The sequence below is a fragment of the Myotis nattereri genome (genome assembly GCF_964212035.1).
Source record: "Myotis nattereri genome assembly, chromosome: 3".
NCBI lineage: Eukaryota > Metazoa > Chordata > Mammalia > Chiroptera > Vespertilionidae > Myotis > Myotis nattereri.
The window spans coordinates 42,078,278-42,098,438 of record NC_138077.1 but is presented as its reverse complement, the minus strand read 5'-3'; the positions used below and the strand labels follow the sequence as shown (position 1 = coordinate 42,098,438).

Genomic DNA, 20,161 nt, shown 5'->3' with positions numbered 1-20,161 from the left:
TGAAAAAACAGGCCTGCCAGTCCAGACCCCTCTGTGGCAGCTGGCAGAGGGATAAGTCTGGAACACATGTATCACAATAGGGATAACATCTATGCCTGAGGAAGTGTCAACATACGAATACTTGGGGGAGAGGATTGGGACCAGTGCAGATTCATGCGTTCCTAAGTGGTCAGAATCAGGGAATGCTCATAAAAATCTTTAAGCAGAGGCTGGTCTGTGACCTCTGGATAATGAATGAACGGGAGGTCATAAGGAAGCCAGCACGGGGGCGTGGCTGGGGTGAAAAGGACGGTGATAAGGCGCCTCCAGGGCAACAGCCTTGCCAGGATGTGGCAGTGGACAGTAAGCACCGTGCTGACCCAGCTCCCTGCCTGGTGGGAAGTGAGAATCAGACCAGACATCGCTGAAGGGGCTGTGAGGGAAGTGGCGTTTTGTTAGGGGAAGCCAGGTTTCATCTCCAGCAAGGAGGTGGGAGGTGCACACAAGGAAATGAAGGTGAAGAACAATCCCATGTTTTATAATGTAAAATCTCGGACAGGAGGGCTTGGGATAAACATCCTGGGCCTGGGGTTCCAATTTTGAGAATCACTAGATAATACAGTCCACACATATGCTTTGCTCCAGGTCACTCAGTCTTGGAGCTCCTCATTATTTATTCTCATGATAGTTAGAGGGGAAATGTGTGATTGGAGAGAGTGGGGTAAAATAAACAAATCCACTTGGCCTACTTGAAGTGCAGGACTGCACTGCATGTGCAGTTACCTATCCATCCATCATCCATCCATCCATCCATCCATCCATCCATCCATCCATCCATCCAAAAAACATTAAGTGTGTACTGTGGCCCAGTAAATAAGAATTACGAGAGAAATAAAATTCAACCCTTGCCCTTCAGATGCTTTATAATCTAATAGAAGAGGAGACATATTAAAAAAATAGACTCAAGAGAACGTACATAGAAAAACCTATCTGGAGCCCAATGGTGTTGATGTAAACAGAGGCACATGATGGAAACTGCTAGTCATTCAGTGTAGCTACTCATGGGAGGGGAAGGGGACAGACAAGACGGTGAAGGGCCTTATATGCCAACATTGAGAGTATTTTAACATTTCTTTTCCTGGCACTTTTTAGACAATCTTCTTTGGCATGTAGGCCCATTTGTTGTTCAGGGCTTCTCTTGTCAGGTGTGTCAGTCAGGATTCTGCATTGCAAAGGGCAGATACTCAGATCAAACTGGTTTAAGAATTAAAACAATTATTTGCTCACCTAATTTAAATGTCCAGGAGTATTGGTTTCAGGCCTAATTGGATCCTTGTACTCAAATAATGTCACCAGGACTCAGTTTCTCTCTCCATCTCTTGGCTCTCCTTCCCTCTGTGTTGTTCTCTCCCAGGGAGGGTCCCCACCCAGGGAGGCAGGAAGAGGTTCAGCAGCTCTAGGCTTTTATTTCTCCCAGCTCAGCGACTCCAGTGGGAAGAGAGCTTCTCTTTCCCAATAATTCCAGAGAAAGTTCTAAAATTGGCCTCACTTGGACCAGCTTTTTCCTGTGCCCAAACATGACTCAATCACTTTGGCTTGGGAGGCATAATATGTGACTTGGACCATGCTCACCCATGGTCTAAGAAATGGGGCAAGCTCCATTTAAACTCCCCAGACTGATATTGGAGGAGGGATAGTTCCCAAAGGAAACTCTGAGTGCTCCCACTGAACAATGAGGAAAACGTCAGGCAGGCAAAACAAGAGGTGCCCATATATCTTTGTGGCTGAATCATTGTGGAATCCTAACCACAAGCTTTGTTGTGATTGATGTTCTATCCTGGGCTTGCAGGATAGAACAAGCCCTGCTTTCTCTCATAAACTTGGATGGGCTGAGTTACATGGCATGCTGAAGCTTCAGCAATAGGCCAGTGGGTGGGAGGGACTCTGGTTCTATAGGAACATGGCTGGAGTTCTGATCCCCACAAGGTGCATGAGCGGTGTCCTTGAAGGATGGTGAAGTTGGGCAAGGAACTTGGCAGAAGGCAGTTCTTTAGAGGTCTGATGGTGTTTAGAGTCAGGTGGGGGCAGCTCTGGAGTTCCAGCTCCTCTCAGTTTGGAGCAAAGACTCAGCCAGCAGTTGGGGTTCAAGGGGCTGCCTCCAGGCCCTGGAGAGAGAGGGCAGAGTGCTGTTAGTCATGTCTCTGGAGTGGAAAGTGAGATGGCCATGAACCCCTAAATGCTTTTCTGAAGGCACCCTCCAAGGGTATGGAATTTGCATGTGCACGGCCGGTAAGAACAGAATTGCACACTATTACTAATAAGGCTTTGGCATGTCATCCTGTTTCAGAACTAGCTCTAATGAACTATGTTATTTGAATATAAGCTGAAGGGGTTCTGTCTATGCAGCCAAGCTAGAGAAAGACTTAAGAGGCCAGGACAAGGTCTGCTTCCATCTGAACCTCCCTGGTCCCCACTCCCTACAATTTGTGATGCAGCCCTAGGCCTGGTGAAATGTTAGGAGGAGTGAATCTCAGAAGACAAAAGGGACAATCCACAGGGAGGCAGAGCTTTCAAGGGCATGTCAGTCCCCTGTCAGTTGTTCCCTTGACCTGGACCTTTGTCTAATTCCCTCATTCTCAGGGTGAGCCAAGGGGCCCTTGTGTTAGGAAGTGAGGTGATCTCTCTGTAGGGCAATGGTTCTTAAATTTTGGTTTGCAAACAAATTATGAGTGGGGTTTTGGTGAGCTTAATAAAATTGTAGTCCCAGCTTTCAGCTTAGAGGTGCTGGGATCATAGACAATGATGTCAGTCCATGGTAGGTCACCCTTGCATCTGCTGACTCCTTGCTTTCTTTGCAGTGAAAACCCTTTCGATCGGTTTTTCACATTAGGTTTATATCCAATAATCCTTTCTTAATGATAGTGTTCATTAAGCAGCACATTAATTAAAAAATTTTAACCATTTGTATACCTAAGGACACATATTCTTAAGTAGAATTTAACCCAGTTTGCAAACAATGTCACAGCCACTCCAACCCAGAATATGTCTCTGATGCAGAGGAGTTAGTTCCCCTGGGATGGTAAAGGGCTGGGAGGAAGAACAGAGCAGGGGAAAACACTGGTGGAGCCAGTTTAGGAATGAGATAGTGGAGGTGGTGGAGGTGGGTATTGGTTTTTAGGACTGTGGTGGGGTTAGAGGTAGAGGAGGCAGAGACTTCAGAGGCAGGTTTGGAAGCGTGGGGAGGGTGAGCCATAGGGCATTTGGGCTGGGAGAAAAATTCTGAACTGGTGACATTAGGAACTGCAGGAGCATAGAGAACTCATCAAAGTTGTAAGTGGAATGTTCCAGTTTGGGCGTGTCTTCTTCAATATTCAGGTCTTGGACCTGAAGGTGTGATGCAAGTTCTCTGTGGGGGTGGAGAGCACAGGAGGCAGGCCCGCTCAGTCTCATCCTTCAAAGGGGGTTTGCTCATTTTTGGAGGTGCAGATTCTTGTCACAATCAAACACCCATGGGCTAGGAAAGACAAGTTCATTCATTTATTCATTCACTTATTAATTTATTTATTCAGTTATTCATTTCCCCCCTGAATATTTACTGAATTCCTACTAGATTACAGGGCCTGTTCTAACCCCTGTGATGCAGTAGTGAGCATGGCACCCATGTCTTCACTCAGCTTACATTCTAGTGGGAGACAATAATTAAACTAGTTAACAAACAGATATGTAATATAATTTCAAGTTATGACAAGGTTATAAAGAAAAACAAAGGAGATGAAGATGTTGGGGAGTGACTATTTAGATGGGGGCAGTATCAGTGAGGCCTGCTCTGAGGAGGTGATATCTGGATGAGATAAGAAGTGAGGCCTGCAGAGCTCAGAGGGCAGTGTGACCCAGGCAGTGTTTGGGGCCCTGCGATGCCTTCATGGCTGTTGTAGGAGAGAAGCTCACTCGCTCAAGCTCTATTTTGGGGTCTGAGCTGACTCAAGTATTGGGCAACTGGCTTCCTACTTCAAGACTGTTTCTACTGTGAAATGAGGATTTTAATAGCTACCTCTGTTTTACAAGAGTCTCATGGGAATTGGTCAGTGTCTGGCTAGAAAGTATTTTTTGAACCGCATCCAGCATGGCCAAGGGTGAACCTGAGGAAGGGCAGTGAAAGATTAAAGAAGACGGACAAGAGAATACAGTCGGGATCAGGTGGATCACTGCCTGGATGAGGAAACAGTGACCCAGCCTGTAAGCGGAAGCTTTATTTTATAGTCAGATCACACAAAGCAAAGCAAGGGGAGTGGTCAACATGTTTACAATGTTCTTGTGAGTTTCAAATCTATTTCATTACTCAAGCCTTTTTTTGGCAGCACTTGCTGCACCTCCCACAGCCCAATAGCTACCTAATAACAAGGGAGGACTGTAAGGTCAAGCTTAATTGTGCTAGAAGGGCTCTGCCCTCCCAGCTGGGACTTGTATGTGGCTCTGCCTCAGGTCAGTCTGAGGCTTGACCCTATAGCCACTCCCTACAATTTTTATTGCACAAAAATTTTTACTTATATCGTGTATAAGCTAAGGGGAAAATGGTCAGCAACTAACTCAGCTGTGTTCTCAGAGAGCAAAGCTTGGTCTGGTTCACTCAGTGCTGAAACTCAGTTGACCCCTAAAGATGACCTTGAACTCCTGCTGATTTTCTTAGTTTCATGCGCTGTTGAACTCCAGACGAAGAGCCCAGAGTCCTAGGCTCTGGCCCCCATTTTATTGCTGACAACCTGTAATGTCTTGGGCAATTTACTTACTAGTAATTTCTACCTCAGTCTATCACCTACAAAATGGGTGTAATATTCAAAGAAAATAATGTTGTTTGCCCTACAAAGTGCTATACACATAAATGTAAAAGATTACTGCTGTTAAAGGGGAACTTAGGGGTGGCCCACCTTGCCCAGGTTATGCACATTTCATGGGGTCCCAACTTTGCCAAAGTGTTTCCATGGATCTCCTGGGAGAGTGGCAGAGGCCACAGAGTTTGGTCCATGAGAAATACACACATTTCTCCTTAGTTTCGCCTTATCTATGTTCAGCCTGATGCTTGTGGCCCAGGAGAGTGTATTTAAGTGGCAGAAAATCAGTGAAAAAGTCTCAGAGGAGAGCAGAGAAATGCTCTTTGGGAGCTAAAGCAGGCAAGAGAGGGACTATCTTATAAGTACCGCGCGCTAACCGATTGCGCCACTGGAGCTCCGAGAGGGACTATCTTTAGGGCACTTCCTTCCTCTCTCTTCCAGGAACATCTAATGAGATTCTATGTGCCTGGCACCAAGCTAATGTTTCTAGACCAGTGTGTGTGCAGCCTGTACCTAACTCTACTCTGGATGGGTGGTGGGCAGCAGTGCAATGACTGATACCCACTTACTGGCCTGGACTTGGGCATCGAGGGTTGCAAGTCAGAATGTGATTGACCCACCTGCCCCAAGAATCCCTCACCAGCCTGCCAAGAATCCTCTCATCTGGTCCGAAATGCCTTCGCTTAGTGAGTGTTGGGTACTTGGTGTACATTATCTTACTTATTCTTTCTAACAACTCTGGCATAGGGACTATTATTAAACCGTGTCACAGAGGAGGAAACTGAGGTTTGCTCACTTGTACAAAGTCACACAGTGAGTTAGCATCAGAGCCTAGACCAGACCACAGCCCCCTCTCCACCTGCTACCAGCCAGTACTGCACCCGAGGCTCCCAGAGCCCCTTTGCTTGTGCACATGAACACTCACCCACTGAAAACCAGAAGTGCTGAGAATTTACCTCCTCAACTGAGACTGCCGGCAGGTGCTGGTATAGCACAGTCTGTCCAGCTTCTTTGCCTCTTGTCGGAACAGCTCTGGATTGTATTCTTCAGTGGTTCCCTGTAGAATAAAATGACTTTCTAGCCCAGCTGGTGTGGCTCAGTGGTTGAGTGTCGACCCATGAACCAAGAGGTCCCCAGTTTGATTCCCCGTCAGGGCACATGCCCAGGTTTTGGGCTCAATCCCTAATTGGTGGGGGAGGGAGAGGCTTGTAGGAAGCAGCTGATCGACGTCTCTCTCTCATTGATGTTTATATCTCTTTATCCCTCTCTCTCTCTAAAATCAATAAAAACATATTAAAAAAATAATATGACTTTCTATACAACATTTGTCTTGCTTGTTCTCATCCTCTCCCCAGTCCTACTCCCTCATGCCCCTAAAACATCACTAGCTCACAAAGGTTGGCTCCTGGGGGACCCAGTTAGGTATGGGCTGAGCTGGGGCAAGATCTTACTCAGTGACTGAGTCCAAGAGAGAATTCAGAAGCTGGGTCTGGGTGACAGCCCGAGCAAGAGTCCAGATGACCCCAGTAATTGTATCACATGGGAAAGGCTTCCTTTAAGAGCCCTTCAGAGCTCAAGGCACTGAATTAGACAATTTACATATCTACCTCATTTAATATTAAAACACCTCCCTATTAGACTTTTCCAGTTTTCATTGGAATGTTTGAGATTATACACATTCAATGAAATTCAACTTTCACTAACCTTAAAACCACAACCTAGGTGAAGTAGCCTTTCTAAATTTCATCTTGGTGGGACTCTGGCGACATGTGCCTCAGTGATAAGACCCTTCATTTGACCTCATCATCACTGCCCACCCTTTCCTGCTAAATGTCCTGTTTCTCATATATTCACATACATGGCATTCATGCGGGTGACATACACTTTGCCCTCTGACATGATTGCAGATCCGGGTGTCTCAACCCCAGAGTTCAGGATTGGTGCTCTACAGCTGCACCATCTAATACTATAGCCACTAGTCACATGTGGCCACTAAGCATTTGTATCATGGCTGGTCTGAATTGAGATGTATTTTAAGAATAAAATATACATGAAGGATTTTGAAGACTTAGTATGAAAAAAAGAATGTAAATTATCTCATTAATAATTTTAAAATATTTATTGCATGTTGAAATGATAATATTTGAGGTATATTAAATAAAGGCTATTAAAATTAATTTTACTTCTTTTTACTTAAAAAAATAAAATTACTGGAAAATTTAAAATGGCACATATGGCTCTCATTGTGTTTCTATTGGGCCATGCTGCTCTACAAACTCAAACAGAGGAGGCTTGGGGAGTGAACTTGTCCAGTGCCTCCCGGGAAGGCAGGCTGAGCTGGCTGGGAAGGAATTGTGTGGTTGCTTTGATGGCAGGGTTCTTTATGGAATGAGGAGACAGCAAGGTAGGTCCTACATGACATCACTTTAAAAGGTGTGTGCTTCTGTAGACAGCTCTGTGCCCCTCTGGCCAAGAGGATTTATGGCTGAAGAGAGTGGCCATTGGTCCAAATGACATCACCGCACCTCTGGTTCCAGGCTGGGGTTTGTTAACATTTCAGAATTCACATCTCTTTTTTTTCATATTATCACAGTCTGTGAGGAGAAAGAGGGAAGGAAAGAGAGCTAGTTTGGCTCAGTGGATAGAGCAAAGGGTCCCATCAAGGGCACGTACCTCAGTTGTAGGCTTCTCCCGGCCCAGGCCCTGGTCGGGGTTCATGCAGGAGACAACCAACCGATGTGTTTCTCTCACATCAATGTTTCTCTCTGTCTTTTCCTCTCTCTTCCACTCTCTCTAAAAATCAGTGGAAAAAATCCTTGGGTGAGGATTAAAATAATAATAATAATAATTTAATAATAATAATATAATATAATAATAAATATAAGGGGGGCAAAAGAAAGAAAGAGAGAAGGAAAGAGAGAAGAGGAGGGAAGAGAGAAGGGTAACGGATTATTGCTGATAAGGATGGAGGAAGAAGGACAGAGGGAACCCGAGGGAGAAGATCTCATTAACTAAAATAAAAGGTTCAAAAGTAGGCTAGTCAAGTAATTTGAACTGATGAGTGATTTCCAGTTTTGGGATGTACATTCCATCACCAGGGCTCCACTTTGGGACCTTCCAATTTCAGCGACGTGGCTGGAAGATAGTGGCACCTGTTCTCATAATTTTAGAGGCTAGGAGTCCAAGATCATGGTGCCAGCCAGCATGGTCTGTTTTTGTGAAGACTCCCATCCTGGCTTATGGATGCCCACTGTGTGCTCACATGGCAGAGAGAGAGTTTTGGTCTCTCTTCCTCTTTTGATAATGACACCAATCCTATTAGATTAGGATCCCATCTGCATGACTTTGTTAATCTGTTCCATGGGACAGACAGGTCTGAAGGGGGGTCTTTACAGTCCTGGAACCAAGGGTTGCAGTGGGACTTACATTCTCATGTCTCTCCTCCAGGGCCATGTTCTGCAATGACTTAAAGGAAAAGTATGAGAAGAGGATCATTATCAAAGGAGTCGATGCTGAGACCATGCACACGCTCCTGGACTACACCTACACCAGCAAGGCGCTGATCACCAAGCAGAACGTCCAGCGGGTCCTGGAAGCGGCTAACCTCTTCCAGGTGAGGGAACAAACAGGCTCAGTGCTCTCTTCTGCATGTTTCCCCAGAGGCCTGCCTGGACTGGCTCCCGGTCCTGCACCTGGGACACACACGCATAATTAGCTGGGCCTGTGCTTACTTGAAAGTCAGAAGATGCCTCTTTGGTGAGATGAGGCAGTGACTCCTTAATGCAATGAAACCAGGGGAGCTTGGTGTCTAATACCTACACTCGGTTCCTGACTCCAGGATCAATGCCTATACTTTACAGAAGCCCAATTGGAGCCGGGCCTTGAAGTCACCAGTTCATATACGTAACTTCTAAGCCTTAGCACAACTTTATGGGTGGGGAAAGTAAGACAAATTGATAAGTGACAAGGCTAGGATTTGAGCCCTGGGCTCTCTGAGTCCATAGACTACATGCTTGCCACCACCCCATGCAGCCTCTTGAGGAGGAGTGTGTAGATTCTGGAGAAAGCAAAACCCTGACTGGTCAGCGCTTTGTGGTGGGTGTGAAAGAAGAGCACCTCTCATGAGGGGTATAAAAGAAGATGAGATAGAGAGCCCTCAGACTTAAGTTTCATTATTGGCATTTGGCTATGTTTGTTTCAATCCAATTTTATAATTGGATTACTATATTTAATTCACAGAATAATTAGACCTATAGATGATGTCAATTGTATCCACAATTACCACAGGGCTCCTATCCCCAGGTAACCAACTTTGCCTAGGTCTAAGATTATACTTTGAACTTGGTCCCATTGGATTACAACAGAGATCATCTCACTGAAGATGGTTTTTTTAATCCTCACCCGAGGATATTTTTCCATTGATTTTTAGAGAGAGTAGAAGAGAGAGGGAAAGACAGAGAGAAACATTAAAGTGAGAGAAACACATTGATTGGTTGCCTCCTGCGCCCAGGGCCCGGGCAGAGGAGGGGCGTGTAACCGTGGTACATGCCCTTGACTGGAATCAAACCGGGACTCTTTGGCTGACGCTCTATCCACTGAGCCAAAATGGCTAGGGCTGAAGATGATTTTTATGATAAATCCAGGGACAGGCCAGGTCAGGTCTTGTCCATGGTTTGGGACTTTAGGTGGTAACATCCTCTTGGATCATCACTAGGTCAGCAATTGAGGGGAACAGAAAACAAAGTCTGGGAAGGGAAGGAATGAGGAGTCCAAGGTCAAGACCATGGGCAGTGGGATTATCTTGGATGAGGCTGGGGACTGTGCAGGGCTTATGAAGACCAGCAAGGAAGAAAGAGGGGAAAGAGGGAGCAAAATCAGCCTTGACGAATTCTGAGGAATGGCTTGGGTCAGTGCAGCCAATTTTATTGTCTCATTTACCTCGGGGAACTTTAAAGATACAGAGAAAATTACTTCCAGCAAGGCTGGTCACACCTTACCTGGTGGTATCTCCACATTAGTTGCTACCCACACCCTCAGTCCCTCACCTGTTGTCTGTCCTTACCTGCTTACACACTCAGGTTTCTGATTGTTAGGAAAACACCCCTTGTTATGTGGAGGAGGAGTTCAGCAACTTGACGCTCAGTACCCTCACCTCATCGCCTCCACCCAACTCTCCAACAATCTGACTTGGGGGAAATTCCTTCCATGTCATGGAGAGGCCTCTAGCGAGTACAGCTTTTATGCTTTTTCTGAACATTCTATTAAAAGGCAATTTTAATAGAAGGTTCCCTCCAAATGGCCAGTAACCTCGAGCAGAATCACCCCATTCACCATTTTTCAATCCGGCCACAGCTGCCATTGTCATCTTCATGCTAATCTCCTTTCCTAGGGCCCAGAGAGGATTGCTGACATCCAAAGATGGACAGGTAACACTGACAATAATAATAGTAATAGCATTTGTGGCTTCAAGTATAGCATCTGACACCAAAATAGATGCTCAATGAACACAAATTTTTTGAGCACTTACTATGTGCCTTGAGTGACAACGTTGGGGCTAGTAACCAGGTCTCCTGTTTTCCCACTGGTTGAAAGGAATTCCTGTATGATGGTAGGCTAAGGAAATAGATCCCCCCCCCCCTCAAATGTAGTTTTTAATAATTTTAAATTTCAATAACATTAAAACTCATTTCAGAAAAATCAGAAATGCATATAAACAAAAGGAATGTAAAGTTACCTACAATCCCCTCCTATTTTGAGGGAATATGGCAGCTTGCTTGTTTAGGTCTCCAACTTTCACCTTAGAGGGTGTATCGGTTTTCTGTTATGTTGCTACCATAACAAATGACCACAAACTGGGTGCCTTAAAACAATAGAAGTTTATTCTCTCACGGTTCTGGAGGCCAGACGTTCAAAATCAAGGGGTCAGCAGGGCTATACTCCTTTTGGAGACTCTAGGGGAGAATCTGTTCTTTGCCTCTTCCAGTTTCTGCTGGCTGCTGGCCTCCCTTCACTGTGGCCACACCACTCTAATCTCCGCATTCATGGTCCCATTGCCTTCTCCTCTTCTGCGTGTCTTCTCTTTTGTGTGTCTATATTTGATAAAGACACATGTGATTGCATTTAGAAGCCACCAGATAAACTCCTCCTAAGTTCCTCAACTTAATCATACTATTTTGCCATATAAGGCAATATTTATAGGTTTTGGGGACTATGACATGCACATATCTTTTTTTGGGGGGGGAGGGGGCACCATTCAACAGCTAGAGAGGGTTTCTTCAAATATCCTTTTGATGATTTTATCCTTGGCTGTTCATCTTTAAGATTGAAGCCTTAACATGCTGGTTTGAAGCTCAGTGCACATGAAGCAGGATGGGAGGCTGGTAGACTAGAGAGTTTTACCAGGGTTATCAGGTGACCTGCCAGTTTTTTAAATTGGCGATCCCTCAATGTCAATATCTGTTGAACTGCTCCTAGGATTGTTCATTTTCTCCAGATAAGGATCTTCATTCTCCTGCCTAGGGGATATTTGTTAGCTACATATGCTCTTGACTGGGTGTGTAAGGGTGGCTGTATGTGCAAATCTTTACTTAACCTCCTTACGTTAAGTCAGATGTTTCTGGTATTCCTGAGTCTAGAACCTCTCTGATGTAGTTTCTCCTGAGGATAACTCTTCTTGTCCAGGGGAAGGGAGAGTGGGAGTTGTTAGACTATAAGAGGTGAGGAGAAGGACCAGGAGGCTTAACTTCTTAAACTGACATCCTTTTATCAGCCCCCACCTACCCTTTCTGGCTCCTTGGGACTTTAATATCCCTGCTTTTTTGGGGGGGGTTCTGAGGGACAAATTGGTTCCTCTATTGGTCCTCTCAGCAAAGTCACTCACCAGTCTTCATAGTCTGTGGTTTGGGGTTACTGTGTCTCCTGGTTTCATTGAGGATGGAGTTTATGCTTCTGTTTCTTGTTCTCCTTTCAGTTTTGGATAGTTTTTCAAGAGGCTATGAGAGCTCTTTAGGTAGTAAACACTGTAATCTTTCATAATAACATTGCAAATATTTTCCATTGGCCATTTAACTCATAGTTTTAGTTATAGCTTTTTATGTAGAAAAGTTAAAAACTGGTGTTGAGTTGAAACAATTAATCATTTACTTGATGATTTGTGCCATTGGTGTGCATGTGTAAAAAGATCTTCCCCCTTGCTTGACTATATGTTTAATCACTTATAATTTCTTTTAGTTTTGTTTTATCTATAGCTTCAATATTTAAATCGTTTCTATATCTGGAAATTATTTTGGTATAAAGTTGTTTTTTCTTCCTTGTTTTCTTCCTCTTCTTTTCATTTTCTCCCAAGTGGTGAGCTTCAGTGGAGAGTTTAGACTTAACGAGCAAGGTGGGAGGGGAGGACAGAGACAGATGAGAGACAGAGCCAGCTCTGGTTATTGTTGATTCCCCATTTCTGGTAATCCTTCACCTCAGATCTTTCCAAAGCTTGTTCACTTTCCAGGCAAAAAATGACACATTTCTCTCTGCGGCCATTTTATTCATTTTCTTGTAAGTGTTAATTTTTATGAAAATACAAGAAGAATGCTGTGGGCTTCTGGATATCTAGTTAACCCACTTTCTGATTTCTCTTGCTTCTAGACTTTGCTTTGAAGTCTCAGCCATAGAAAACCGGGAATATTTTCATACTTGACGGTACCATAAGGGATAGAAGTTCCTGGGTTGTTGAAATCACTTTGTGGTTTTAAAAATTTATTTATTTTTGGATAGATAAAACACATCTCTGGCCAGAACCGGTTTGGCTCAGTGGATAGAGCGTCGGCCTGCGGACTGAAGGATCCCGGGTTCGATTCTGGTCAAGGGCATGTACCTGGGTTGCAGGCACATCCCCAGTGGGAGATGTGCAGGAGGCAGCTGATCGATGTTTCTAACTCTCTTTCTCTCTCCTTTCCTCTCTGTAAAAAATCAATAAAATATATTTTTAAAACAAACAAACAAAAAACCGCATCTCTGTTCCAAATTCAGAGACACAAAAGGGGAGATAGTGAAAGATTTCTTCACTGTTTGCAGTCTTACTGTCCTTTTTATTCCACGCACATACCCGTATACATGTGCGGATCACTCTTATTCATTGCCTCCATTTTTGAAATATAAATGTTAGCAGACTATATACTTGGTTTTGCAACTTGTTTTTTTGTTTGTTTGTTTGTTTTTGGCTTCAGAGTATATTTTGGAGATTGTTACAGGTTAGTATGTGTAGAGCTGCCTGTTCTTGCAATGGCTGTATAATGTTGCTGGGGTCTCTTTAGACATGAAATATGCTGCTATCTGTAATAGTTTCTTATAAGACAGAGTGCAGAGTGGAAAGAACATGGGTTTCAGTGATAAGAACCTGGGCTTAACTTCCTATTTAGTCACTTATTTGCTGTATGGCTGTGGACAAGTTACTTAGATTTTTTAAGCCTCATTTTCTCATTTGTAAAGTTAGGATGATAAGAATAGCTACCTTATCAGGTAGAGATATTATTTGGATTAAATGAGGTGATATTTGTAAAGTACCTGATATGTAATAGATATTAAATGGAGGTTTCTTCCCATCATTTGTGAGTTAATTTTTACCTTACTTTGGACAGCTTTTTTTTCTGGGATAAAATAAGCTGACACTGAACTATGGAGACATTTCTCTAAACCACCCCTAGATCTTTGTTTTTTTTCCTGAATTAGGATGATAAGAAACCATTATTTAAAGTTTATTTTATCACATTCACATGATACATGAATAGTGCAATGAACGGGACTGTGCTGTCGTTTCAGTAACTCAGAATTACAGGTAGAGAAAAGTGTGTTAGAGTTGGCATTTTATCTTGTCATTTTAGAACGTCCACAGAAGCTGAAATCCATGGGAGTCCGATTATCTTGGTGTTCTCCACGCATCCAGTAGTAAAGGTTTCTTAATTTTCATACCTTTGGTGTGACTCAGCCTCTCCCTCATTTTCTGCTTTTCTTTTCAGGCCTCTTTCTGTTATGCACTGATTGCTTCTCTCCCATCCAGAAAGAGAGAAGTCTGTTGACCCAGCCGATCACCACTTTCGCTGTTTGAAAAGAGCTTTTCATACGAGACAACTTCATGAGTTGCTGGCCTGTTAACAGACTGATGGTCCTTGGGTCAGGGGCCTTGGTCCAATCAGCTATGGCAGGGGTGGGACAGTATCTATCTTTTAGGAGGATAGATTGTGGCAGGTACTGAATGATCTGTCCACTAGAGGAATTTTTCAGTAATCTGACCATAATGTATTGGCCAACTATGGGGAGAAATGTATTTTCTCTAAGTAGCTTTTGGAAAGGTAAAAGTAAGAGAAGCCCTAAGAGGAAAGGGCACATTTGAGGCAGGGACTGTGAGATAAACGTCACCCAACAAGGCTTCAGGGAAGCAAAGGGCCTCCTTGCCTTAACTGGACCTTCAGGCTTATGAGTCCCAAATAAGCAAGGTAGTCAGAAACTATAGACCTGGGACAATGACTATAAAAACTTGGCAAAATCATTCTCAATCGTGGGGAACATTGCCAAGTTTACTATTAAAAACTCTTAAAAAAAAAATGAGCCCTGGCTGGTATAGCTCAGTTGGTTGGAATGTCTGTCCCATACACCAAAGGACTGTGGGTTCAATTCCAGGTCAGGGCACTTACCAGGGTTTCGGGTTCAATCCCTGGTTGGGACACATGTGGGAGACAGCCGATCCATGTTTCTCTCTTACAAATGTTTCTCTCTCTCTCTCTCTCTCTCTCTCTCTCTCTCTCTCTCTCTTTCTCTCTCCCTGCCTTCCGCTCTCTAAAATCAATTAAAAATATTATAAAAACCCTCATAAAAGAATAAGGGCTCTTGAGCTTATTTGCAGGGCAGCAAAAAGATGTGATGTCAGGGAAACCACACTCAGCTTACATTTAGTCTTGAGGTAGAAGGATCCCTAAGATACAGAGCAGCTGGTTAGAAGAAGGAGCTTAGAAGAAAAAAGTAGATCAGGCTGAGTCCCAAGGGCCAACATGAGAAAAGAAAGAGGGATGCCGGAGTGGGAGCCTGGTCACCTGGCCTGGGCCTAAGGAGCCCCATACGGTGCCTCCATAACACCCTCTGAGGTGGGGACCTAATTTTCATCACGGTAGCAGTTTGTGGAGACTTTAGTGAAGATCCTGGCGTTGCTTATTTTCATATTTCTTTTGCTGATGACAGGATGAATGGTGGTGAAACCTATATGGATGAGGAAGCCATGAGGTCAGTGGCCAATGGCTTGTGTTGGCTTCTTGGCTTCCTCGATACCGAGAGTACATAAATATTTGTTGAGTCAATGTATACATGTGCTTCTCTTATTCATCACTAGCTGAAGACGACCTCAGAAACTAATCAAGACCCCAACAAAAATTTTACCTTACCTCCTTTACTGGTAAGAGGACACTAAGAAGCCAATCCTGGCTCTTGGAAATGTCATGGGTGAGTAGAGGAGGAAGTAGTCCACAGGGTAATACTAATAATTGCTTCATTTTTAGGTACCAACTAAGTGCCAAGCACCTAGCAAAAAGTAGGTCCCATTACTGTAAGGTACAGATGAACTTCTCTTGTCATTGACAGGGACACCTAGATTTATGAACATTGGAATAGCCAGTTAATTTAGGCAAGAAACCAGCCCAACTATTTCTTAAGTATCATCAAGATAGAATCAGGGTGGGGGTAAAAAGGAGACATATGTAATAGCCTTTGTAATACTTTAAGCAATAAAACTGAAAAAAAAAAAGATAGAACCAACCTGTTGCCTATCTGATGCACCCTCTCCCACACACACTTTGTCAACCAACGTTGTTGCTGTGTGGTGACTGTGAGTGTTGAGCAACCAGGGTTAATCTCCTCAGTCCACAGAGCAGTGACAGTGCCCTTTTAGAGCATTCACTATGTGACAACTATTTTGCCTATACTATCTTATGTAACCCGAGGTAGGTATTTTTACCTCCAATCTCTGGATGAGGGAAGTAAGATTCAGCAATATTAAGTAAGTGCTCCAGGTTTCATGGCCAGTGTGATAAGAGCCTGAGTAAACTCCTGTCTGCTCATGTGTAGCCTGTGTGTTCTCCACTATGCAAACCACCCTTCAGGTTGAGGCCTGAGACAAGGCACGATCCTGAAGGCAGTGGGGCCTTCAGAGGGGGCTGCCCAGTGGGAACCAGTGGTGCTCGGTGGGAGTGTGTCAGGAGGCACGACGGCACAGCTGCTACCCTTCAGGCCCGATTCCCTCTGGGGAACCTTGGAGACTTGGGGTGACCAGGTGTCACAGTGAGCCTACTGCTGCCCACAATGTCTCTGTTAACTTTACATTTCTGTGTTTGATCTCCATGTTTGCTTTTTATTTTTAGATATAACTTACATTCAATAAAATGCAGACATCTAAGTGTACAGTTTGGTGATTTTTTTTACACGTGTGTACACTCATGTAACCACCACCCCGATCTAGAACATTCTGGCCTCCCAGATCGCTTTCTTGTGCCTTGCCCCAAGCAGGACTCCCCAAGGGGAACTACTGCTCTAGCCTCTGTCGCCATGGACGAGCTAAGCCTGTTTTCGAATTTCATATTATTCTTGAGGTCTAGTTAGTGCAGAGGGTCTAACTCTTAGGCTACAAAACTCAGGTATGCAAAAAAGTGTGATTTAACCCATTATTTTTCTAACATTAAATTTAATCTTTATCCTGAGCTTCCCATTGTACCAGCAGCAGAAATTGTAGTTAACTTAATGACATCTCACTTCCAGAAAACTCAATCAGTTCAAGATTCGGGTCGCTTCTGTGTTTCCGGGGGCATTTACATAGTGCCAGGACAGCATAGAAAGAGGCATTTGGCCCAGGCTTACCATGGTCATTTCTATTATTGGTTCATGCTGCAGTGTCTGTGTTCCCATCAGTCTCTGGTCATTGACCCCTTCCCCATTGGCATCAACGGAAAGTCCTTAGTCCCACCTGGTTCTGGCCATCAGTCCTTATTGATCACTTGGTATTCTCTTTGTCCTTTTGTAAGGCTTCTTTGGGTCTGCTAATCCTCTCAGCTACTTCTGAGCCCCTCTCAGGGACACCCAAGGAACTTCCATTTACTCTCCTGTGCTAATCTGGAGCGACTACCACAGGCCTCCTTTGTCTCAAAATAGCACACCCCAGATTATCTTCTGCTGCTGCTATGTGGTACTGCTGCATTCTGATTCCATCTCAGCAGTGGAGACATACATTCTTTTATCGTGAAATCCACAGCCTTCAGGGGCTTTTAGCATCCCCCTAACTCTGGAATTTTGGCCTGAATTGGGAGGCAGGACCTCATGTCAGGGACCCACACCTGTTTCTCACTCTATTACTAGACTCTTTCTCCCCTCTCATCCGGGTCTGGGAATTGTTAACTCCTCCCATGGGGGAAAAGCTGACTTACATTACCTTCCACACTTCTACTTCTACTGTTTTGGCATAAACTTTATAACTTAGGATTCTGGCTTTTGAAAATCAGCCCTAGCTGGTTTGGCTCAGTGGATAGAGCATCAGCCTGTGGACTGAAGGGTCCCAGGTTCGATTCCAGTCAAGGGCATGTACCTTGGTTGCAGGCACATCCCCAGTAGGGGGTGTGCAGGAGGCAGCTGATCGATGTTTCTCTCTCATCGATGTTTCTAACTCTCTATCCCTCTCCCTTCCTCTCTGTAAAAAATCAATAAAATATATATTTAAGAAAAAAAAAAAAGAAACTCAAAGGGCCCAGATATTACCACTAATTGATGTTTCAAACTATTTTTATAGTATAAGTTCTGCAAGTGTATTTAGAAACTCAAAATTGTAGTTGTCTTCTGTTGTCTACCCCACCATCCTTCCCTGGTGAGTGAGCCTGGGATGCCTGGCTGCTGCCCATAGGTTGTGGAATTCAGGAAGTGGGATGGGGCAGTTTTAGTTGTAATGAAAATCCATGTTGCTACAACCTTGGGCACTTCCCCCTTTTCTTTTCCTCTGATTCCTATTCTGGGTCACTTCACCTCTGTAGTTGCCTCAGTCCCTCAGCACCAGCCCCACCTTAGTGAGTGGACCATTTGCAGGTCTTAGCTTCTGCCTTTCCTACCTACCCTCTACAGCTTCCAGGAACCACAGACCTCTCAGCCAAGTCTAGACCAAGGATTGAAAGTCTTAAGGGAGCAGAGGGCATGTAATGTGTGGGGGAGCACATTCTGACAGTCTGAGGTGGGTGCACCACCTGAGAGAGAGGGAGAGGCAAGGATAAAGGATGGAAGATTAGGATAAGTGGTAATTTACAGTTTTTACATATGAAGATCCCTCTTTAACACCAACACAGAACTGACAGGAGAATAGCTTTACTTTTAGTATCTATTGTCTGAGAAGAAAAATGTCTGAGAACAAAAAAATTTACAATGAATTCAGAAACACTTTCAAGTACATTTGAATTTTATTAAAATTCAGCTTACAAACCCTTTCACATACACTGATTTGTTGGGGTTCAAGGGTAAGAATATCAATGTCTTTACACACGGTTTGGGCCAGAAGAAGACTTCAGTTATTCTGGAGTGGATTTGAAGGAACCTCTGGGGAGAGGTGGAATTCCACTGATGAACCCCAGGGATCCCCATTGTGGAGAGCATGAAGGGAAGCAGAGGAGGGGTGGTGAAGAGGGCAGGGGTGCATTCTCGTTGAGGCAGACACTTCTCACAGGAACTGCAGCCATGTCTCAAGTGGTTTTCTTTGATTGTATTTTTAGTCTCCTTGTTTGAGGGTCAGGTGCCTGGCTGTAACCTTATGCTCACATGTTCCCCAAACAGGAAGTTGGTTGTCTGTTGCCATTAGCTGTCATTTCTCAGCTTTAATAAACAAGTTCATGTGCCACTGGGACAGGCTGAGACAGAAAATATGCCCTAAAGTCTTAAACAATCTTGAATATGAAGAAGCAAAACAAAAAAAATTATTATTTTTAAACAGAACAATTACTTGTCCCCTTGACTGCCCTGTGCATCAGCAGCTTCCCAGCCATTGGTTTAGGATCACATGATGCTGCCTTACACCCCTCACCTTTAAAAGTGCTTATGGAGGCATATTTGGGAGTGGGGGGGTGGGAACGTAGGCAGCTTGGAGATCCCCACTCATCCTTGTCCTCATAAGGCCTCTTCAAACTCTCCTGGAATTGTGTTTGCGCAACAATGCAACAGTCATAGGCAGGGTAATGCCCCAGGTGAAGTTAGCTAGCTGGTCTCATATCATCTCTACCTGCTGCCAGTTGTGTGACCTTGGGCAACACACTTAACTCGGAACCCTCTATTTCAGTCTCTGTACAAATGGTGACACTAATATCTGTCTCGTTATTACTTGCTAAAATATATTAGGTAATAAGTACAATTTATTCACTCAGTAAAATAATGGGTGGGAAATTCTCTACCACAGATTTTTGTACATAGTAGGCATCTGCAAAATATTTTCTTCCTCTCTCTCTCTCTCTCCCCTCTTTCCCTTCTTTTGCCAGAGTTTGTGCTAGGTGATGCTGGAAGGAAAAACATAAGTACCGCCCAGAGCCTGCCCTTGCGATGCTTGACCACAGTGCAGGCAGAAACGTAGTGGGTGCTCCACAAGAGGGTGGGTGCGGTGTCCCATGGAGCACAGAGGAGGGAGGAATTGACTCCAGGTTGGGAGAAATGATGAAGGAAGAGTGGCTTCTGAGAAGGAACTTCATAAATAGGTGGGCTTTCTCTTCACTTCCCCGCCCCCCACTTCCCTTTCCTTCTATTCTCCTTCTTTCTTCTTAAACAAGTATTGACCCAGCATTAAAAATGTCCAGAGGCAGGGAAGGCTTCAAGCACAGTCTGTGTAAGACTCTCTGGTCCTTTCTCAGCCTGGCTCTCCCTCTTGTGTCGGCTTTGTGCTCAGGTGGATGGGTACTAGAGAGCAACTCACAGTGTTTCCTGCAAAATCAGTTCCCAGAAAAACGGCACATGCACAAACAAATGTTTGTGAGGGGTTCAGAGACTCGCTGGAGCCCACCCACTGGTCCTGGATTTAACCCTGAATGAAGAAAACATCCTGTGTAGATGAGGTGATGGTTATACTACTCATTTCTTCCTCTTTCTTGAGGTAATCTTAAAGGTTCTCTCCTTTAAGAGGGAAGGTATTCTGAGTCCTTTGTGTGTGTGTGTGTGTGTGTGTGTGTGTGTGTGTGTAGGACTCTGGAATCAAACTTGCCTGATTGAGAACAGGATTTTAGTAACTAGTGATGAGGGAGAAGCTGGTCGGGGCCAAGGGAATGTCATGAACACAGAAAGCCACGGGGATTGGTAAGCTTAGGGATATTTGG

The 20,161-nt window shown here is 44.3% G+C and overlaps 1 protein-coding gene across 2 annotated transcripts in view; it reads left to right on the top strand.

Annotated features, from left to right (window-relative positions):
• Window positions 1-20,161, top strand: part of KLHL6 (kelch like family member 6) — a 91,967-nt gene that overhangs the window by 8,763 nt on the left and 63,043 nt on the right. For both annotated transcript variants that reach the window (XM_081086376.1, XM_081086375.1), the window contains exon 2: window positions 8,256-8,421. In XM_081086376.1, coding sequence (XP_080942502.1) covers window positions 8,256-8,421 — 166 coding nt within the window. The remainder of the gene's footprint in view (window positions 1-8,255; window positions 8,422-20,161) is intronic.